The sequence below is a fragment of the Anabrus simplex genome, chromosome 1 (genome assembly GCF_040414725.1).
Source record: "Anabrus simplex isolate iqAnaSimp1 chromosome 1, ASM4041472v1, whole genome shotgun sequence".
NCBI classification, from domain to species: Eukaryota; Metazoa; Arthropoda; class Insecta; order Orthoptera; family Tettigoniidae; genus Anabrus; species Anabrus simplex.
In genome coordinates this window covers 514745713-514764382 of record NC_090265.1, presented here as the reverse complement: position 1 = coordinate 514764382, position 18670 = coordinate 514745713, and the positions used below count along the sequence as shown (strand labels likewise).

The 18670-nt window shown below is 36.0% G+C and overlaps 1 protein-coding gene across 5 annotated transcripts in view; it reads right to left on the bottom strand.

Annotated features, from left to right (window-relative positions):
* The window catches only part of LOC136857052 (late secretory pathway protein AVL9 homolog), a 230883-nt gene that overhangs the window by 19102 nt on the left and 193111 nt on the right, over window positions 1-18670 (bottom strand). The window contains exon 10 of one of the 5 annotated variants that reach the window (XM_067135411.2): window positions 15241-17142. The exons of the other annotated variants lie outside the window; for them this stretch is intronic. Within the exon in view, the coding sequence (XP_066991512.2) occupies window positions 16667-17142 (476 nt within the window). The 3' untranslated portion in view covers window positions 15241-16666. Of the gene's footprint in view, window positions 1-15240; window positions 17143-18670 lie in introns of those variants that run through there. 5 annotated transcript variants of the gene reach the window in all.

The following is an 18670-nucleotide window of genomic DNA, read 5'->3' as shown; positions in this document are numbered from 1 at the left end:
TATAAACCATTCCTTTCTCAATATTGTCAATGAAAGTGATTTGCAATAATTCATAACTGTTTGTTTGATTTTAAACTGCAATGTTCATTCCTAGCATATTGACAGTTTTCTCAACTGGATGAGTATCCAGTGACATAAAGGCTGTAATGGAACCATCTCTCATATGTTTGAAAAGAAAGGCATGCAGGCACCACCACGGACAATTTAGGTTACTGATTAGAAAGGTGTACATTGCCACCACTTGGTCATTTCTGAAAACATTTTATGTCCTTTCTGTACAGTCTAAAATATGACACCAAAAATACAAGTCGGGTAGGAAACTATCTTGCACTGTCAGACACTTTCCCTTCGAGAACTACAGTGAGCACTATGCACAGGACAAGAAACTACCAGATAGGGATTTGATATATCTGTTATATTCCAACAAAAGCAAGACAAATATATATATATATATATATTGTTTAGGTTGATGATCAAATGGAGTAAAGTGTGAACAATGAAGTTTATATTCAGTCAGGCCACATGAAATTAATTATAAAGTGAATGATGCAAGCAGGAGTATAATTTCAAGTGTTTCAGGAACAGGATGTAACACCTATCAATGTTTTTAACATTTCCAATTGATTTTTGACATAATGGCCAAAGGCAATACAAGTGGAGGCACATGCTTCCCCTAGTGCACTGTCACTGCATTGTCGTACATAAGAGGTTTGCAGTGATGTCTGAACAGCGCACTAGCCACCAGCATCTTGGAAAGGTGTGGCAATACAACTGATGAGCCCACACTTACTGGGGTAAAACGCTGGTAATTTCACAATTGAAAGAGCCTAAAGAGCTTAAATGTTTTTAACATTTGCAATCGATGAAATTAAATTATGGTTTCCTTCCAGGAACCTTATATTTGACAACTATCAATTAGATGCAGAATACCATTACACTAACAGAAACCCTATGAACATGTAAAATACACATTCCCCTATAATTTACTGCAACTAAATCTTGAGAAATTTGGTCATCTTCATCTGGTTTCTAAGAAATGTCTTTATCTATGCTTGTTTTTATATGTTTCCTACAAAAAGAATGTTTGTTTAACTCAATACATTATGATGCAAACTGACCAGCAGCCTTTTAAATAAAAAGTAAAATATCAGGTGTAATATTGTGCACCAGCTGCTCAACACGTATAATACCAAGAGGATAGATGGATCTATGATTGTATTTTACAGCATGCTCAATAAGGCAGACAAGACATCCAAATTAATTTCTATATGGGCAAAAAAACAAAACACAAAACAAACTGATGTTTGTCAGTCCAGTTGATTAACTTTGGAACATGATTGTGCAGGTTGTTACTTGTTCAATCACATAGAGAGCTCTTCTTCATCAGTAGCAGTCATACAGGGCAATTCTAACTTGTTCACAAACACAGATTACACCAGAAGCCAGTTTAAGCACAAAGAACTTAAGGTAAATAAAAACAGCTATTCCAAAAACAGAGCCATATATTATATTTACAGGTTTTGTAGACATCAGATTTGTCTTAAACATGCTTACGAGATTTGTTCATATTGTACACAGTATTCTATTGACTATATTTTGTGCTATTAATATAAGTAATGACACATTTGACATGCCAATTATAGCTGTGAACCTGAATACCCATTTGTATTTCTATTATTACAAAGTCTCCAATGCTCACTGATAAATCACAAATGGATTTTAATATCAATGTTATAATTAAAAGGACTGAAACTTTTTCAAATGTTTAAAAGTTAATTTCAATTCTGTATGCTCACTTCAACATAAATTCTTAAAAAATATGGCATCTCTCTGATGCTATATGATCTTCCATGATTTATGAGTTACTGCCAGCGTATTAAATACAAATGCATTTAAGAACCAAGACAAAAGGCAATGTCCAGGTGTATGAGATCACTACTTAGTCAATACTTATTATGGCAAATACTGTCCTCAGCTAGGAGGATCATATATTGTATATAGGGTACCTCATTCACGTGCTGCAATAAATATATTTACATTTTCTATATATCAGAGTTTTTCAACATTCTCTCCATTATCAGAGGATGGAAATATTAGTAGTAGTATTAATAATAATAATAAATTTGAAAACCCACTAAATACAAAGAAGCTGTACAAAAATGTTAAAAAAAAAAAATCATGTAAGTACAAACAGAACAGTTTCATGCTTGTCTTCCTATTATTCTTGCTAAGTGAAATTAGTTTAGCAAATGGCAATCCATATAGTAATAATGTCATTCAAAATGATACGTGACAAACAAAGTCTGCAAAGAAAGCAAATGTGAATCCAGTACAGTACCAATTTAAAAATTATACTTCAATCGACAAATACTCTATCTACCACACTAACCAAACCTTTATCTTAACTTGCTTCTGGTTCTTTCTAAAACTCCTATGTATGCATACAGTATCAGAGATACTGAAGACCTTTCGTTACCAGGACTAAGTTACATATGACATTTTCTTCAACATTTCACACATATTTTGAGCAAAACCCAAAGAACAGGAAGTGTGAGGAATTACTTTGGTAGATTACAGGTGGTAATAATTGTAGCTCTAAGATCATTCAAAAAGCTATTTGCTCCCCATGTTTGTAACTTTTTATTGCAAGTTCCTTTATGTCGCACTGACAGAGATAGGTCTTATGGCAACAATGGGACAGGAAAGGGCTAGAAGTGGGAAGGAAGCGTCCATGGCCTTAATTAAGCATTTGCCTGACGTTAAAAAGGGAAACCACGGAAAACATCTTCAAGGCTACCGACAGTGAGGTTCGAGCCCCCCATCTCCCAAATCAGTGGCGTATGCTGGGATCAAGACATGGGCTACCACTAGATTTAGGTTACCCCTTTTCGATAGTTGATTTAGTGAATGTCAAGCCTTAAGCGTTTTGAGCTGCAGCCAAGAGCCAACGGAGTAGCCTGCTGCGTTGTCAAGACTGTTTTACAAGCTACTGCCCTGGCCTCTGCTACTGCCAATACTTACCCCCTAATCAGTGCAGATGGTAGCCTAGGGCTTAGCAAATTAAAGTCCGGCTTTCTGATGAAATGGATAGAATGCTTGCCTTTGGTCTGAAGGGCCCGGTTCAATTCTCAGACTTAACCCCTCGTACTGTTAATTCTCCTTGCTTGGGGACTGGGTGTTTATGATGTTTTCGCAGTTCATTTCGTCCTCATTAGGTCACCACCAAGCCTATAGAGATGTCATGAACTATTATTATTATTATTATTATTATTATTATTATTATTACTATTATTATTACTATTACTATTAAATTAACATTTAGAATTTTACGGCATTACAAGTGACCGTACCCATCATTCACTAGTTTATTAGTTTCCTCGGTAGATCAGTGGTGGTGTCCGACCCATGATCACAGGTTTGATTCCTTCTAACCAATGAGAACACTAAACCTGAAAGATTTCATTTTAGCAGATCTACCTATAAAAAGAAAAAACTACAGTATATTACTCCTATAACAGTAGCCCTGCAGTACTTCCTACAAAGATGTAAAAAAGCAAAAAGAGAGTGAAATACCAGCACTCTTGTTATCTGTATAAGTCAGATGTATGAGGTGAGGAAGTATATATGATGAGGAAGCATGTCAATTTGGAACCTTTCAGAGAACTTTGAGTCTTTGAGCTATCTCTCCTTAGTTAGCAGTGGCAATCCTACGGAACAAGGCCTAGCACACCTATCCCCACACATATCGGGCATTAAGCAGCAAGCCGCGAGAGGTGAGTTGAGGGGAGAGGAACACAGTGTCTCGGCTGCAAGATCATTCTCTGATGCCCTGCACTAAAAAATACGAGCAATGTTTTATCTCACTGCGTTCAAGTTTTGTAAATGGAACAATGTGCCAGATGCTTACATTATAATGTGCTTCAAATTTCCATAGTTCTTATTTGAGGTTTGAGCTTTACCGATAGCCTTGGTAGGCCTAAGTATACGCCACTGTCTCGAATACTTGATACTGGCCGCACTTAAATGACTGCAGCTATTGAGCACTTTTTGGCACTTCCTTGTCCACCTCAGCATAACAAGATCTGAAAATTAAAATGAGCTAAGTATAGCACCCAAGAATTCCATCAGACTGCCTGTAAAGGGTGATGAGAAAATTTCTGATTAGTGTTCCTCCCCTAGAAAAGATCTGGGACTGAGAAAGCAGCTGCGAGGCCATGGTCATAAATTCATGTACAGCCCTGAAATTTATTTGGTTTAACACTCATCCCATTTTCAGAGCTTCCTGTGTAGGATTTGAACACTACCTCCCAAACGAAAGCTTGCAGCTATACACTTGGTAGTTTTGAATAGGCTGATCACGAGTAATATGCAAGACAGGATGGATATTTTATTTATAATTAGTTCATTGGTTTTACGTCTCTAGAACTACTTTTACAGTTTTTGGAGACACCAAGTTGTTGGAATTTTGTCCCAATTGACATGAGAGTACCTTCAAGCACCTATGGACTGAGATAGGTTCAAAACCACCAATTTGAGCTCAGAATGCCAGCAATGTACTATATGACCTACTCAGCTTGGTACTTGTTTTGTGAGAGCAATAATTTTAGTCATTAAAAAGCATACAGCTCTACAGCATTTGAAATATGTTATATTAATACAGTGCACTCCTGATAACTCACGGTAATTAATGCATGCACTTCCGCGAATTATCGAAAACCGCGAATTATCCGCAGTCATTTTTAAGGCTGGTAAAAACAAAACCATAGGTTAAAATAATGATTGATGGTTAACCTTTTATATTTCATTTTTTGACCACTCATATTGAAAACTCTTACTGCAGTACTGACTTATTCGAAACTTCGAAAAGACTTCCGCACTCCGTTCACACTTCTCAAGTACAGTAGCCTACAATACACTCGCTGCCGGCGCACCTACCCTTCACTTGGCTTACAGTTCAGCGACCTTGGGCTGTGGGGAAAGGGAGGGTAAATTCCGAGTACATTCCTCTTTCATTGTCTCTGCTTTCAAGATTACGGTAATCTGTGCTGTGTCAGGCGCAACAACATGCTCGAATGTTTCCAAGTTTGCAGCATTCTGACAGCAGTGTGCATATAGGCCTACTGCTACATCGTAGAGAAACGAAGTCCAGTCTCCTCAAATATCAATGATTTCGTCTCCACGCATCACATTAAAATTCTTTTAAACTAGGCAGAGAAAATTTTACTCAGCGTGATGATTAGTGGGTGTAAGAATTAATACCAGAATTAAAACCAGTTAAGTCCCTTCGTTGCTTATACACTCTAAATCCTGCTAGGCCCATTTAATGTTGGACCTCTATTTCCTCAGATACATTCCACCACTTGAGAATATCTTGTATTTGCTGCCATAGCCGGATCATGTCTTCTGCAATTCGCTTTATGTCGCACCGTCACAGACAGATGGCGGTGATGGAATAGGAAAGGGTTATGTGTGGGAAGGAAGCAGCCATGGCCTTAATTAAGGTACAGCCCCAGCATTTGCCTCGTGTGAAAATGGGAAACCACGGAAAACTATCTTCAGGGCTGCCGACAGTGAGGTTCGAACCCACTATCTCCCGAATGCAAGCTCACAGCTGTGTGACCCTAACCGTACGGCTACTTGCTCGGTCATGCCTTCTAGGATGTCCCCTCCATTTAAGCAGTCATCCATATAAAAATAATCTTTAATAGCATTTGCTGCTGCTGGAAATTAATTTTTTTGAAGAGTAGCCAATTCATTTAGATATCTTGTGGCATGGTAAGGTGCTGATGCTGTTCCATATGTTACTCTGTTCCACCGATAAATCCTCACAGGGCCTGAAGGTTCCTCCTTCCACAAAAACTGCTCTAATGTTCGATTTTCAGGGTGGATGAGGATTTACCGAATTATTTTTCCCACATCTGTTGTCATGACATACTTATGGCTGCAAAATCTAAGTATAATGTGAAAAAGATCTCGCTGTAAATTAAGTCCTTGTCATTGAGTGATGTTCCAAGTGGTCTTCGCCGAGGCATCACACACCACTCTGACCTTTGTGGTATTACTAGCTGGACGTACCACAGGTTGATGGGAGGTATGAAGTATGAATTTGATACATCTTAATTCTAACCCGTTTAGTGTGAGTTTTCTTGAATCTCCAATGATGAGATCCAGCTTGATAGGAAGTCTTACTATGAATCTACTTTTGGAATAATAAACTTGCGTTTCTTGATCTCTAACTGTGGCAATCGTCCTGTTATTCACAAAACCAGAAATTCTGCGTCCACCTCAAATCTGTCATTCCTTGAAGCGAGGTGTACTCTGATTATATTTTTGTTTCCATTTTGGAGCAATCTAATCCAATGATTTGTGTGTTTCTCTCTGCGTTTGTTAAACCAAGCTTCTTACACAGATCTTTGGCTAGATTTGACTGAGATCCCGGATCCAATAAGGCTCAACATGTTGGTCTTCCATGAGCATCTTTCAAGTCAATTAAAGCTTTTGACAAAAGTATTTACAATGTTATTTCTTTCGCCAAGGTCACACTAAGAGAAGTGGGTAAATGCTGAGATGTGACACAAAGGTTTATGGGCACTTAGTTTTGTTTAACATTTTGTTTCTGTTTATCATCATCTTTCTTTGCATGTAAAAGCGTGTTGTGTAAAAATCCACATTTCTTGCATTACAATACTCTACAATATTTTGCAATATGTCCTCGCTTCAGTTATGACACTGTCCATTCTTCTCGGAGCAGTTTCCTTTTATCTTCAACTGATCGTTTAAGTAACGCTTCACAGTTAAAAATGTGATGACTTCCACCACACAGATTACAGCTTGCCTGATTGGTCATCATAACTTTCCTGCTAGGATGTTTGTCCTTTGAATTTTCCTTCATGTTAAATGTTTTGGTTTAATTGTGATGTAATAGCATGTATGATTGGGAACGTTTCGTTAAAACTTATGAGAAATCGTCCAATGTTGGCATCTTCTCTGAAGTGTTGCCTTTCACCCCTTCCTGCCACTCTCTTTGCTCAACCAAATCCAACTGTTTCTTTGCTAAATGAATAACCAGTGTATCCCAATACTGTATTGGTTGCTTCATTGCTTTTAATGAAGCCATGCGAGTTTGAAAATTAAATTGTAATTGACTGAATGATTCTGATTTATTATAACAACTGCAGGAAACTTGAAAAGTTCACCTAGATGTGTTCGATTTCCATCATTTGATGATGATAGTTCCATGCACTTGTGTAGTTTTCTTCTGAAATGGTAAAACCTTGAAAGACTTTGCGTGCCTCGCCCTACAGAAGACGAATCAGATTGCTAAAAATGAATTTACTGCAAAGCCTGTATTGTCATTTGTATACTTTTTAAAGGTACAGTCAAGGGTTCCACATTTATAATACAATTTATTTTTTTAAATTTTAATTAACAATTAACAAACGTCGGGACATGTTCTGTCCTTCTTGGTGGACATCATCAGCCGAAAATACTTGTAAGATAAGTAAAATAGACTAAGACAAATACGCATTAAAATACAATTCGGGTTACCGAATACGTCAAGTTAAAATGCATGATAAAATTTGAATAATGTTCTTAAAATGCTCGAGCACAATTGCTTTTTAGTTCTGTTTAAAAGAGGATAAAATTGTTTAACATATGTAATAGTTCCATTAGAATTTGATGATCGAGCTCTTCTTGACGTGTGATGTGTTGATAATTCTTAGGTTATGAGGCAGGCGGAATATTTGACTGAACGTCTTTGTCTGCCCAAGAGAGGTATGATAAAGTCAATTACAGCCTAACTTCTCTTGGGCAGACAAGGACGAATATTCAACCACAACACAATTTTTCTCCGTGTGTGCACTTAGTCAAATATTCTGCCTGCCTCATAACTTAAGAATTATCAACACATCACATGCCAACAAGAAGAGTGCAATCATCGAATTCTAATGGAACTATTATGTATGTTGAAAAATTTTATCTTCATTTTAACAGAACTAAAAAGCAATTGTGCTCCAGCATTTTAAGAACATTCTTAAAATTTGATCATGCATTTTAACTTGATGTATTCAGTAACCCAACTTGTATTTTAATGTGCACAGTATTTGTCTATGTCTATTTTACTTTTCTTAAAAGTATTTTTGGCTGATGATGTCCATCAAGAAGGACGAAACATGTCCTGACATTTTTTAATTGCTAATTAAAATAATATTTTAAAAATAAATTGTATTGTAAAGGTAGAACCTTTGACTGTACCTTTAAAAGAGTAGACCAATCAGATATTAATATTTTTAAAATATTTGTTAGAATCATTATGAAGGGTTGACTCAGGACTTTTTAAAAAGCAACCATTTTGTGAATTCGCCATTAAATTCCAGTCATTTAATTTCTGGTAATTTCTGTATTCTTCTGTTATGATTTTGTGGAACTTCCTGTTGATGAATGGCATTGTTTACGGTCATATTCATTCGAGCTAGCAAGTTTCTTTGAACATTCTGTGCAGCAGTTTCATCAGTGATCTCTGTTTCCTCTATTTTAGTTTGTACTTCTTCGAACGAATTCCACAGCTCTTCACATTTTTAAATTCTAACCTTTGCCTCTGATTCTGACATGTCAGCTGTAATTCACTTTATCATTCTTGTTAGTATACCTTTTACTCAACCACACGATTGCTTCAATTTCGTTAGTTGCAACATACTGAAATTGACGTTATACTGTATGTACAAATTCAAAGGGAATGTGTGGAGATCATGTATAAATTCAATGGAATCGTGTTACTGAATTGAGGTTATATAACAAAGGAAACCGGATCTTTTATATTTATGAAATAAAGAAGATCAATGGACCTTCTTTATTATTTTATTACTATTATTACATTGAAACTTCGGACCGCGCAGAGAGCCATGGAAAGGTCAATGCTGGGCTATACAAAGAAAGATAGGAAAAGAGCTGATGACATCCGGTCTGTTACAAAGGTTAAAGACATCTTAGAGAGAGTACGCTCCTTAAAATGGCAGTGGGCTGGCCATGTTGCACGAAGAAATGATGATAGATGGACAAAACTAGTGCTGGAGTGGAGTCCGAGAGAACATCGAAGGCCTAGAGGAAGACCACCGGACAGATGGGACAAAGATATCAAGAAGATCGCTGGTACCACTTGGATGAGATCTGCCCAAGACCGTTCTACTTGGAGAAGACTGTTGAAGGCCTACCTATACCCACGACTTAAAGAGGCCACATCATTTTAATGATTGAAATGGCTGATTGTATATTGTATATATTGTATATTACATTGATCAGTGCATTTTTATATTATGTAAATATGGGCTAAGGGAAGGAGGCTAGGATCTAACAGTATGTGTAGCAAGGATGGTGTATATGTCAAAGAGACTCAGAGATTCATACACTGAGTGGTGAGAAGAATGTGAAGTCAATTTTGATATCTTGTCTTTTCTTCTATGTATGTATGTACTGTACCGTTTTCATCGTAATAATAACGGAATGAACGATGTCATACGGCGTTAAAATTTGCCATGCACGGTAGTGAGATCACGGAGATTATGTAAATGAGCCATACATCTAAAAAAAAAAAAAGAATGTATTAAGTTAAATAGGCCGTGATTTCAGAATATATATATATCGGACGCATAAAATCAAGGAGGCCATGAATGTGACGGCAAAGATGTTCATTTGGCGAATCAAGTATGCCTAGGTCACGAAATTAGACAAAGATATAAAGGATCCATGCGGCCGTGATAAAAAAATAATAGAAAGTTTTTAAAAAAGAAGTGAGTGAACAATAAAAAAAAAAATTTCGCAAGACTTCGAAGCAAGTTCATCCACGAAGAAAATAGTCCTCGCGGGAAGAAGGGAGATATATAAAAGAGCAAGAGCTAAAGATCCAGCACATTGAAGAATTTTTACAGTTACGCCGATATCTGACCTAAAATTGAGGCGGAAAAGCAGAAGAAATTAAATAATATTTGGACAGTAGTGGGAATACAAACTGAAGGTCGTCGCGAAATACCAAAACAAATTAGACTTCTCATATGCTGATTGTCTGAATGAAAAATTAAGAGCTAATTCGATAATTTACTTGTTAAAGTCTGTTACGGGAAACTGACATTGAATTTCTGCTATAATAACCTGATACAAAACTATAATCTAGCTTCCTTGTAGTACATTTTGAAGGCTATGGTCATGACATTAATTACGATGCTGGAAATGTTTCTTTCACATATGACTAACGGCTACAACATGAGAGGCTAAATCTGAGATGGATCCGACTTTCCGACGTAGACCGCCCAGCTGTTCCTGCTAGCCCGAGTCTTGAGACTACCGCCTGATGATGACGTAACGGATGTTGGAGACTATCTACGCAGCCCTAAGATGACAACATCGGAGCCTAACCCAGTCATCTAACATCGGCAGTCGCAAGTTAAGTTCCAAAGAATTATTTTATAATCTTGAAATTTATGTGTCGTAGACGTAGTATATAGATATTTGCAGTAAACATTGGTATGTAGCTTGTTATGAAGTTCTTCGTGATGAAATCTCAATCGATGCTATCTTTGCAATGAAGTTATCCTAGTTGATTTATCATTATGGGAGTAGGTATTCTTCGAGTGTATATATAATCAATGTCATGATATAGGAATGCTTAAAGTTAAACAAGGAGAGATTTCAAATGATGTTTTCAAAAATTATGGAAATGAAACGACGTACACAACGTGATATATTCCAGACGTAATGTTTTAAAGAAGATAATTAATTTCTGAGTTGCTTAGACTTGGTTACTATTACGACGCGACTACATGTGAGTAAATATTAACTTATTTTGTTTATACATGTGTTTCCTTTACAGAATAACGTGATCATATGTATTACAAGTGAAACTTAACCCAGAAATGCACCGCTGTAGTATATTAACTATATGTTAAGATGATTTGCCGCCTAGATGGGAATGATTAATGTTTATGTAGGGAAGTAAGGATTTGAGCGACATGTTGATGTGGTTTTACGTATAATAATTCGTTGAGATATATTTATGGTAATGAATGACGCGGTATTATAATATTTAATATTGGTATATGGAGAGATAAATATACTTATGAATTTTTGGTAGTAAATACGATGTGTTACTAACCAATAATGTTATTTAACGTATGCAGCATGACTTTAAAATAGTAATGCAAGGTATATTGGGTTAATGATACATATATACATTGAAATACGTCGCAGAATTCGTATGTTGGTTACTGTAAATTGTCTTCAGATTAAATATCCAAATAAGGAGTAAATGGGGGTAAACTTGTTGTCTTCATGGAGAATATGTCAACGTTGTAATGAATGTTATTTGATGTTTGGTCTTAAGGATATATTTTATGGATAAAGCGACTTCATAATTTGAATCTCTACCACAATTAAATAAATAATGTTACTAAATACATTCCTACGAATTTTATGGTACTTGATTGGACATAGGTGCAACCATAAAACATGATAGGTATAATTTCTGATAGAACTACGATAATAACTGATCATTATACGATACCTACATTTAATTTTAGGATGTAATATGATTATTTTTACCAAATGACATGGTCAAACTGACCAATATTTTTTCTTTTAATGATCGATATATGTTCGAAATAGCCATTTTTGAGCTAATATATACTTGGAACTTACTTGCAACTGCTGACGTTACAATTTTGGAAAATATGCCTTTGTTTAGTGATAAAATATTAATTCAATATCAACGAAAATAGGCTTTTTTTTAAAAAAACAAGAGCCGAGGGACTCTAATTAAGCATATTTATCATGCATTTTTCTAAGGCTTAGGGACTTGGTTTTTTAAACCAATATTAATTTATCTGCTTTCCAATTGATTGTCGATATTAATATGAGATACTTAATTTCAAAGAATATTTGACTACATCCTCATCAAATATGACTGATACCTACGATTTATATGATTATGAGAATTTTTCTTTGTTTTTATGATGCGGATAACAAGTAATTAGCAAGAGGATTAATTGAATCAGATCGTAGATAGTTTAGGTTTATATTTTTCAACAGAAAGAAGAGAAAGGTGATTGATGTAAATGACTGTTATTATATTTTGTTTTATGATTCTAGAATCATGAATAAAAGTGTAGATTTATATAATTTAGAGGTTATTATTGAAAATAGGCTGATATAATTATGGTAGACAAGATGATTTTGATTTAATTTTAAAAAAATATTATTATTTTTTTTCTTTCTCGAATGAATGGACATGGACAACTTAACATTGATTCCGATGGATGGATGGTATCGCTGGTAATTTATTAAAAGGAAATGCGGTTTCCCAGTTGACCTCACGTAAAAAAATACTATTCACTGATGCACTTTAATTATCCCTGAGAGGTGTCGCGTGGCAATTTAGGAACTATTTTGATGACAGATGTGACATGTGAAATGAAGATTGCGGCGTTGCTTAATTTTTTTTTAATGGCACGGTCACTGATTTATTCATTGATTGATAGAAGCAAGTATAGCTACCGACACTAAGCACCGTTTTCATAAATGCATTGATCCATTCTACTGATCCGAAGAGATGATAGTCGGAGGAGGGGAAAATAACCGGAGCACTTGATAGGTCGCCCATGATGGTGCAAGAAAATTATTCCCCGCAGGATGGTGCAGTACATAACCTCGAATTGTACCCTTGCCCAATAACTGATTTATGCTGCACTCCATTGAAAGTGGTGGCATCAGCGGTCCCGATTTTGTTATGAACGACAATGCACTATCCGTGAATGATTCCGTGAATTTGAGATGTGTTGCTTTGATATTCCGCTTCTTAACCTCAATGATGACTCCTTGTTTTCACTTTTGTATTTCACATTGGATGATCTTGCATGTATTGAAACTGAACATCTCTGATTACTGAGAGTCAAGCTGTTGGGTGCCAATGTTTTTGATTGATTTTGAAGGAAATTGCTGCCTTCATGGTCCTTCAATACTTTATTGAATCTGACATGTATGTGTCCTTACACATTAACTTAATGAAGAGCTTCAATGTCATATGAGTAACAATTCTCAACAATATACCATTATCCAACAAATCAGAAATTGGCTCGGAAACTGCCAACTTTAATTAATGAAATATATCTACAAAAATTACTCTTCACTACAGTGACTTTACACAGTTGTGAATAGCTACATATAGGCCTACTTGCATATTTTCAGAGGTATTCTATAAAACATCCTGGAGAAGTACACTGGGAACCAAAATTCATGTGAAAGAAATAAACACTGAAGAAATAAAATTATTACATGAATCTGAGGAAGAAGATGGTGACTTCGTGAAGAAAGATATTGTATTTGGTACCAGAGACAATGTTGATGATTCCCTTTATGAAGAGGAGAAAGAACGACAGTGAAACTAGAGAAGAAACTGTTGTTTCCACAGCATTTAACAATATTAATGAAAGTGTAAACTGTAAACTAATATCAGTCTCTTCAGATCTTCAGCTGGATCCGGTAACAACATCTGTCTTGTCTGAATCTGATGGCAGAGGATTTCATACTTTTGATACTAAAATAAAATTTATCAGGAAATGAGTGGTAGGGGGAAAATGGCAACCAATGTTCAGCATGGACTAGGAAGGAATTCATCAAGATCCTGAGTAAGGAGCTGTTTATCAAGCATATGAAGATAGGTCTGATAACTCCAGGACTACAATGATCTTTGCACCAAACAATCTACGAAAACCTTCCTAGGATCACTTCCTAAGAATACCAGCAGATTATTTTAAAAAAAAATTTTTTTTGCTAGTTGTATTACGTCGCACCAACACAGATAGGTCTTACGGCGACGATGGGACAGGAAAGGGCTAGGAGTGGGAAGGAAGCGGCTGTGGCCTTAATTAAGGTACAGCCCCAGCATTTGCCTGGTGTGAAAATGGGAAACCACGGAAAACCATTTTCAGGGCTGCCGACAGTGGGGTTCGAACCTACTATCTCCCGAATACTGGATACTGGCCGCACTTAAGCGACTGCAGCTATCGAGCTCAGTAGCAGATTATTAACAATGGTACCGTGGTTTGTTATTACTAAAGTTGATATATGGTTTATTTTTCTCCAAGTAAAATTGTCCTCCATATATCAAGAAATTTTAATAGCGTTCTTAAGCAATGACTTACTGGTCATTACATCTGGACCTTTTATGTGGGCGTTCACTTTTGATTGTATGTCATAAGTACCTAACTAAGTGAATAATCATTATCATAATATTTCATTTGATATACATTGTTACAATTATTTATTTTAATGGTAGTTTATACTTGTTTGAACTCTGAACAAAAGCATAGATGTAGTACTGAATGCTATTTTACACATATTTTATAGTTGAGGGAGATTGAATAGAAACCATATTTTCTTTTTCCTCCCAAAGAGTTCATAATATTACCTTAAATTATATATTGAGAGAAATACTGTATAGAGGGACTGATGTATTTTAAATTTAGAAGTTGTCATATTAGTATAGGGGGAGAAGAATTAGAGCAAGTCAGTAACTTCAAGTATTTGGGAAGTATGATCAGAGATGATATGTATTGCATAACAGAAATTAAGAAAGTAATTGCCATAGCAAAAGAAGGCTTTAAGAAAAAATCAAACTTATTTTATGGACCACTAAACAAAGATTTAAGGAAAAGACTTGCTAAGTGTTACATTTGGAGCATAGCGCTGTATGGCGCAGAGACTTGGACATTGAGAAAGAAAGATGAGAGAAGATTGGAGGCACTAGAGATGTGGGTATGGAGGAGAATAGAACAAGTGAAATGGGAAGACCAGGTAAGGAATGAGGAGGTATTACGAAGAGTTGAAGAAGAACGAAGTATGTTACAAATCATTAGAAGGAGAAAAATGAACTGGATCGGACATTGTTTGAGGAGGGACTGTTTACTGAAAGAAGGAATAGAAGGAATGGTGAAAGGCAAACGAGGAAGTGGAAGGAAAAAGTATCAAATGTTGGACAATATCCAAGGAAATAAATATTCGGACATGAAAAACTTGGCGCAGGACAGGCAACAGTGGAAGAGGTTCATCCCATGACAAGACCTGCCATAAGGCAGAATACCTAGATGATGATGATGACGATGACGATGATGATGATGATGATAACCACTTCAGGTCTCAAATTGCCTCTCAAATGCTAACAGTTATACAGACACAAAAATGACCACAGTCAAATTTATGAAGCATTAGCAATACTAATTGTTGATAAAGGGTTAGTATTCTAGGTAGGTATGGTAAGAGTAAATCTGGCAGACTACAATAGTTTTAACTTCTGTAAGGAGTAAAAGTTATATATTCTCAATGCCTGATTTTCTGATGCCAGCATGAACAAAACAAGATTACTAAGTCAATTCTATGATTTTATTCATGCTCCATTGTAAATTACAAATAATGGTACACAAATGTGGAACTGCACCCAAATGTGGTTGCTGTGATCACTTCTTAAGAATACCAGCAAATCATTAATAGTGGTATCATAGTTCATTATTACTTCAGTTGATATATGTTTTATGTACAAGTGTCCTTCGTATATCAAGAAATTTTAATAGCATCTTGAGTAGCGACTTACAGGTAATTATATCTGGACCTTTTATACAGGTCATACATATGGTGTTCCCTATGATTGTCTCTCATTAGTACCCCACTAAGTGAAAAATCACCATCATAACTGAGCAAAATATTAATCTGGGCATAATTTGGCTAAAATAAATGTTTCTAGATTACTTGTAATATAATTATTTGCAAAATCAGAACCAGCTTTTTAATGGCACCGATTCCAAATTATTAGTTGTTATGATGCTATAGACGACAAAGTAATCAATTCTGTCTACTTTCCTGTGTAGAAAATGAGAGTTGGGTAACGATTGGATTGGAGTAAGTGTTGAATAATCTAAAGAAAATCCATACTTGAGATGGCTGCTGTCAGCACTGTATTGGGATTTAAACACTGGACTTGTAAACTACCCACTTAAAATTATGAGACCAGTGAATTAAACTGCTCAAACCAAACTGCGATTTTATGACAGTTTCATTTAGAATGAATTAAGTATTTTGCCCTTCTTTTCATACATTCCACTAGAAAATGATACACTATTTCTCTTCAATCTCCTAAGGTCTTGCTTTCTATATAATACAGAGAAATAAATGCATCAGAATTCTTTCCGTAGATATTGCAAATGGTTCACAATTGTGCAGCACTGTATCAAGCAGACAGAAAACCAACTTCCAAGTTAATACATATACCTGATCCCAATATTACGAGCAGGTGAAAGGTTTCCTCCAATAACGACCGTCATCTCTGACAGGGATAATATAAGTTACCTCCCAATAATAATTAATATAAGGAACTTAGGAACACATTTCTAAAACATGTTTGGGAATCTATTATGCACTGAACTAATACAGCCTTTTCCTTCTTTGCTAGAGAGAGCTGAAAACCATACATTTTACGATCTCTTAACCAGCTCAGCATATGGAGAGGAAGAGAAAATAATCTCTACTATTTCCATCCAATAATATTATCTGCCTTAGTTCAATGAGGCACCCAGAAGGAACTTTCCACACACCCATACACGCACACAAACACACACCAGAGAGCACCTTACTGTTCAGACTCCACTGCTGACAGTGTAATAACATTGATGGGTTCAGGTTGGCTTAGAAGCATGTTGCTGTTTTCAGCTTGCCTTTCAGACTCGAGGAACCTCTGAAGCTTATCAGATTCCTCAATTATATTGTCATTCTCTTCCAGCGGGTGGTTACACAAAATGGGTTTTGCCTGAACCACATTTGCTAGATTGTTGACATCTTCCTGTGGTTTTGATGACTCTGTGACAGGTGTCTGAGGCATGTCGCTTGCAGAAACAGGTGTCTCGCATGTCAGTCTGTCAGGCTCATTCAGAGTATTATTTTCTCCACAATCAACCAAATTACCATTGCTAGGTTCACTAGGTACATTCACCTCCTTAACAGTGTCACCAGCATCAGTTGGCTCCTCCTCATTCTCAGGACTCTGTGCTGTTGTCAAGGTACTCCACCAATTAGAAAGAGCACCCTTTGCCTGGGAGATAGCCCCACCTGCAGAGAGTAAGCAAATATTTATTCTGATGGGTCAGATAATTTTGTAGAAGTTGCATCACATTATACTAATATTTGGATCAAAATATTACAATGACAGCATTAATGGTAGTAACTTGAGGGACTATTCCTTGATTCATAGTAAATGTTTGGAAAGTTTAATTAAGACTTTCTAGAATTGCTAACTATACCACTGTTAGCTTTACAAGGTTCTGTTTCTTGTTTAAAAATCATATTTGTATTTTTTTTAAAAACATTATAAGAATAATGCAATCCACAAAATTACCATTGTAAGCCAGAATTATAAATTTCATTATCTCATTATGCTTTGTTCACTGTTGTAACATTCAACTGAGGGAAGATTTTGTAAATAGTATAATTCAGGCCAGACATCAGTCGTTTGCAATTCAACTTCAGTACAGCCCATGATTCAATGCTGCAAGTGTCTGACTCGTTGGCTGAATGGTCAGCGTACTGGCCTTTGATTCAGAGGGTCCCGGGTTCGATTCCCGGCCGGGTTGGGGATTTTAACCTTCAATGGTTAATTCCAATGGCCCGGGGGCTGGATGTTTGTGCTGTTCCCAACATCCCTGCAACTCTCACACCACACATAACACTATCCTCCACCACATTAATACGCAGTTACCTACACATGGCAGATGCCGCCCACCCTCACCGGAGGGTATGCCTTACAAGGGCTGCACTCGGCTAGAAATAGCCACACGAAATTAATTAAAATGCTGCAAGTTGCCAAAGCCTAATGGCAATATAAATTCAACACTCCATTCTCCTCTAGGGTGACCAGATGTCCCTTATTTTATGGGAATGCCCTTTATTTCTCTAAAATGTCCCGATGTCCCAGCAAAAAATATATGGGACGCATATTGTCCTGTACTTCGTAAACCGACCTGTATATTTTAAAATACTGTGTTTAAACTTTATTTGTCACAAAGTTCTGATGTATATTTCTCATTGTGTAAAGTAATACAGTTAGTTTGGTTGGCACTATGCGTAACAAACCAATGAGACAAACTTAAGATAAAATGTAAAAATGGCAACTTATAATCCTGTACAGTGAACACTGTTTTTTACAACACTTGATGTTTTTCTTATGTACTGGAATTGGGCTGTTTCAGTTTTCACGAATAAATAATAATAATAATAATAATAATAATAATAATAATAATAATAATAATAATAATAATAATAATAATAATAATAATAATAATAATAATAATAATAATAATAATAATAAAACCATGAAAAATATTGCACTGCTATGAAAAGACACTAATTCTGTTGAACCATGCAAGTATAAATAACTACAGAATGAAATATAAAGAAAAACATAAAGAACCATAAAATGAAGTATAAACAAACATTTGAAGGTTCGACATACTGTGTGACATTCGTCAAGAAAGAAGTCTTAGCAATATGGTGGTGCAAGCTTTTACGGCTGATGCCAGTAGACAAGCTTAGATGGTTTTCTGGCATATTAATCTGCACAGACATTGAGAAAGCGTTGACA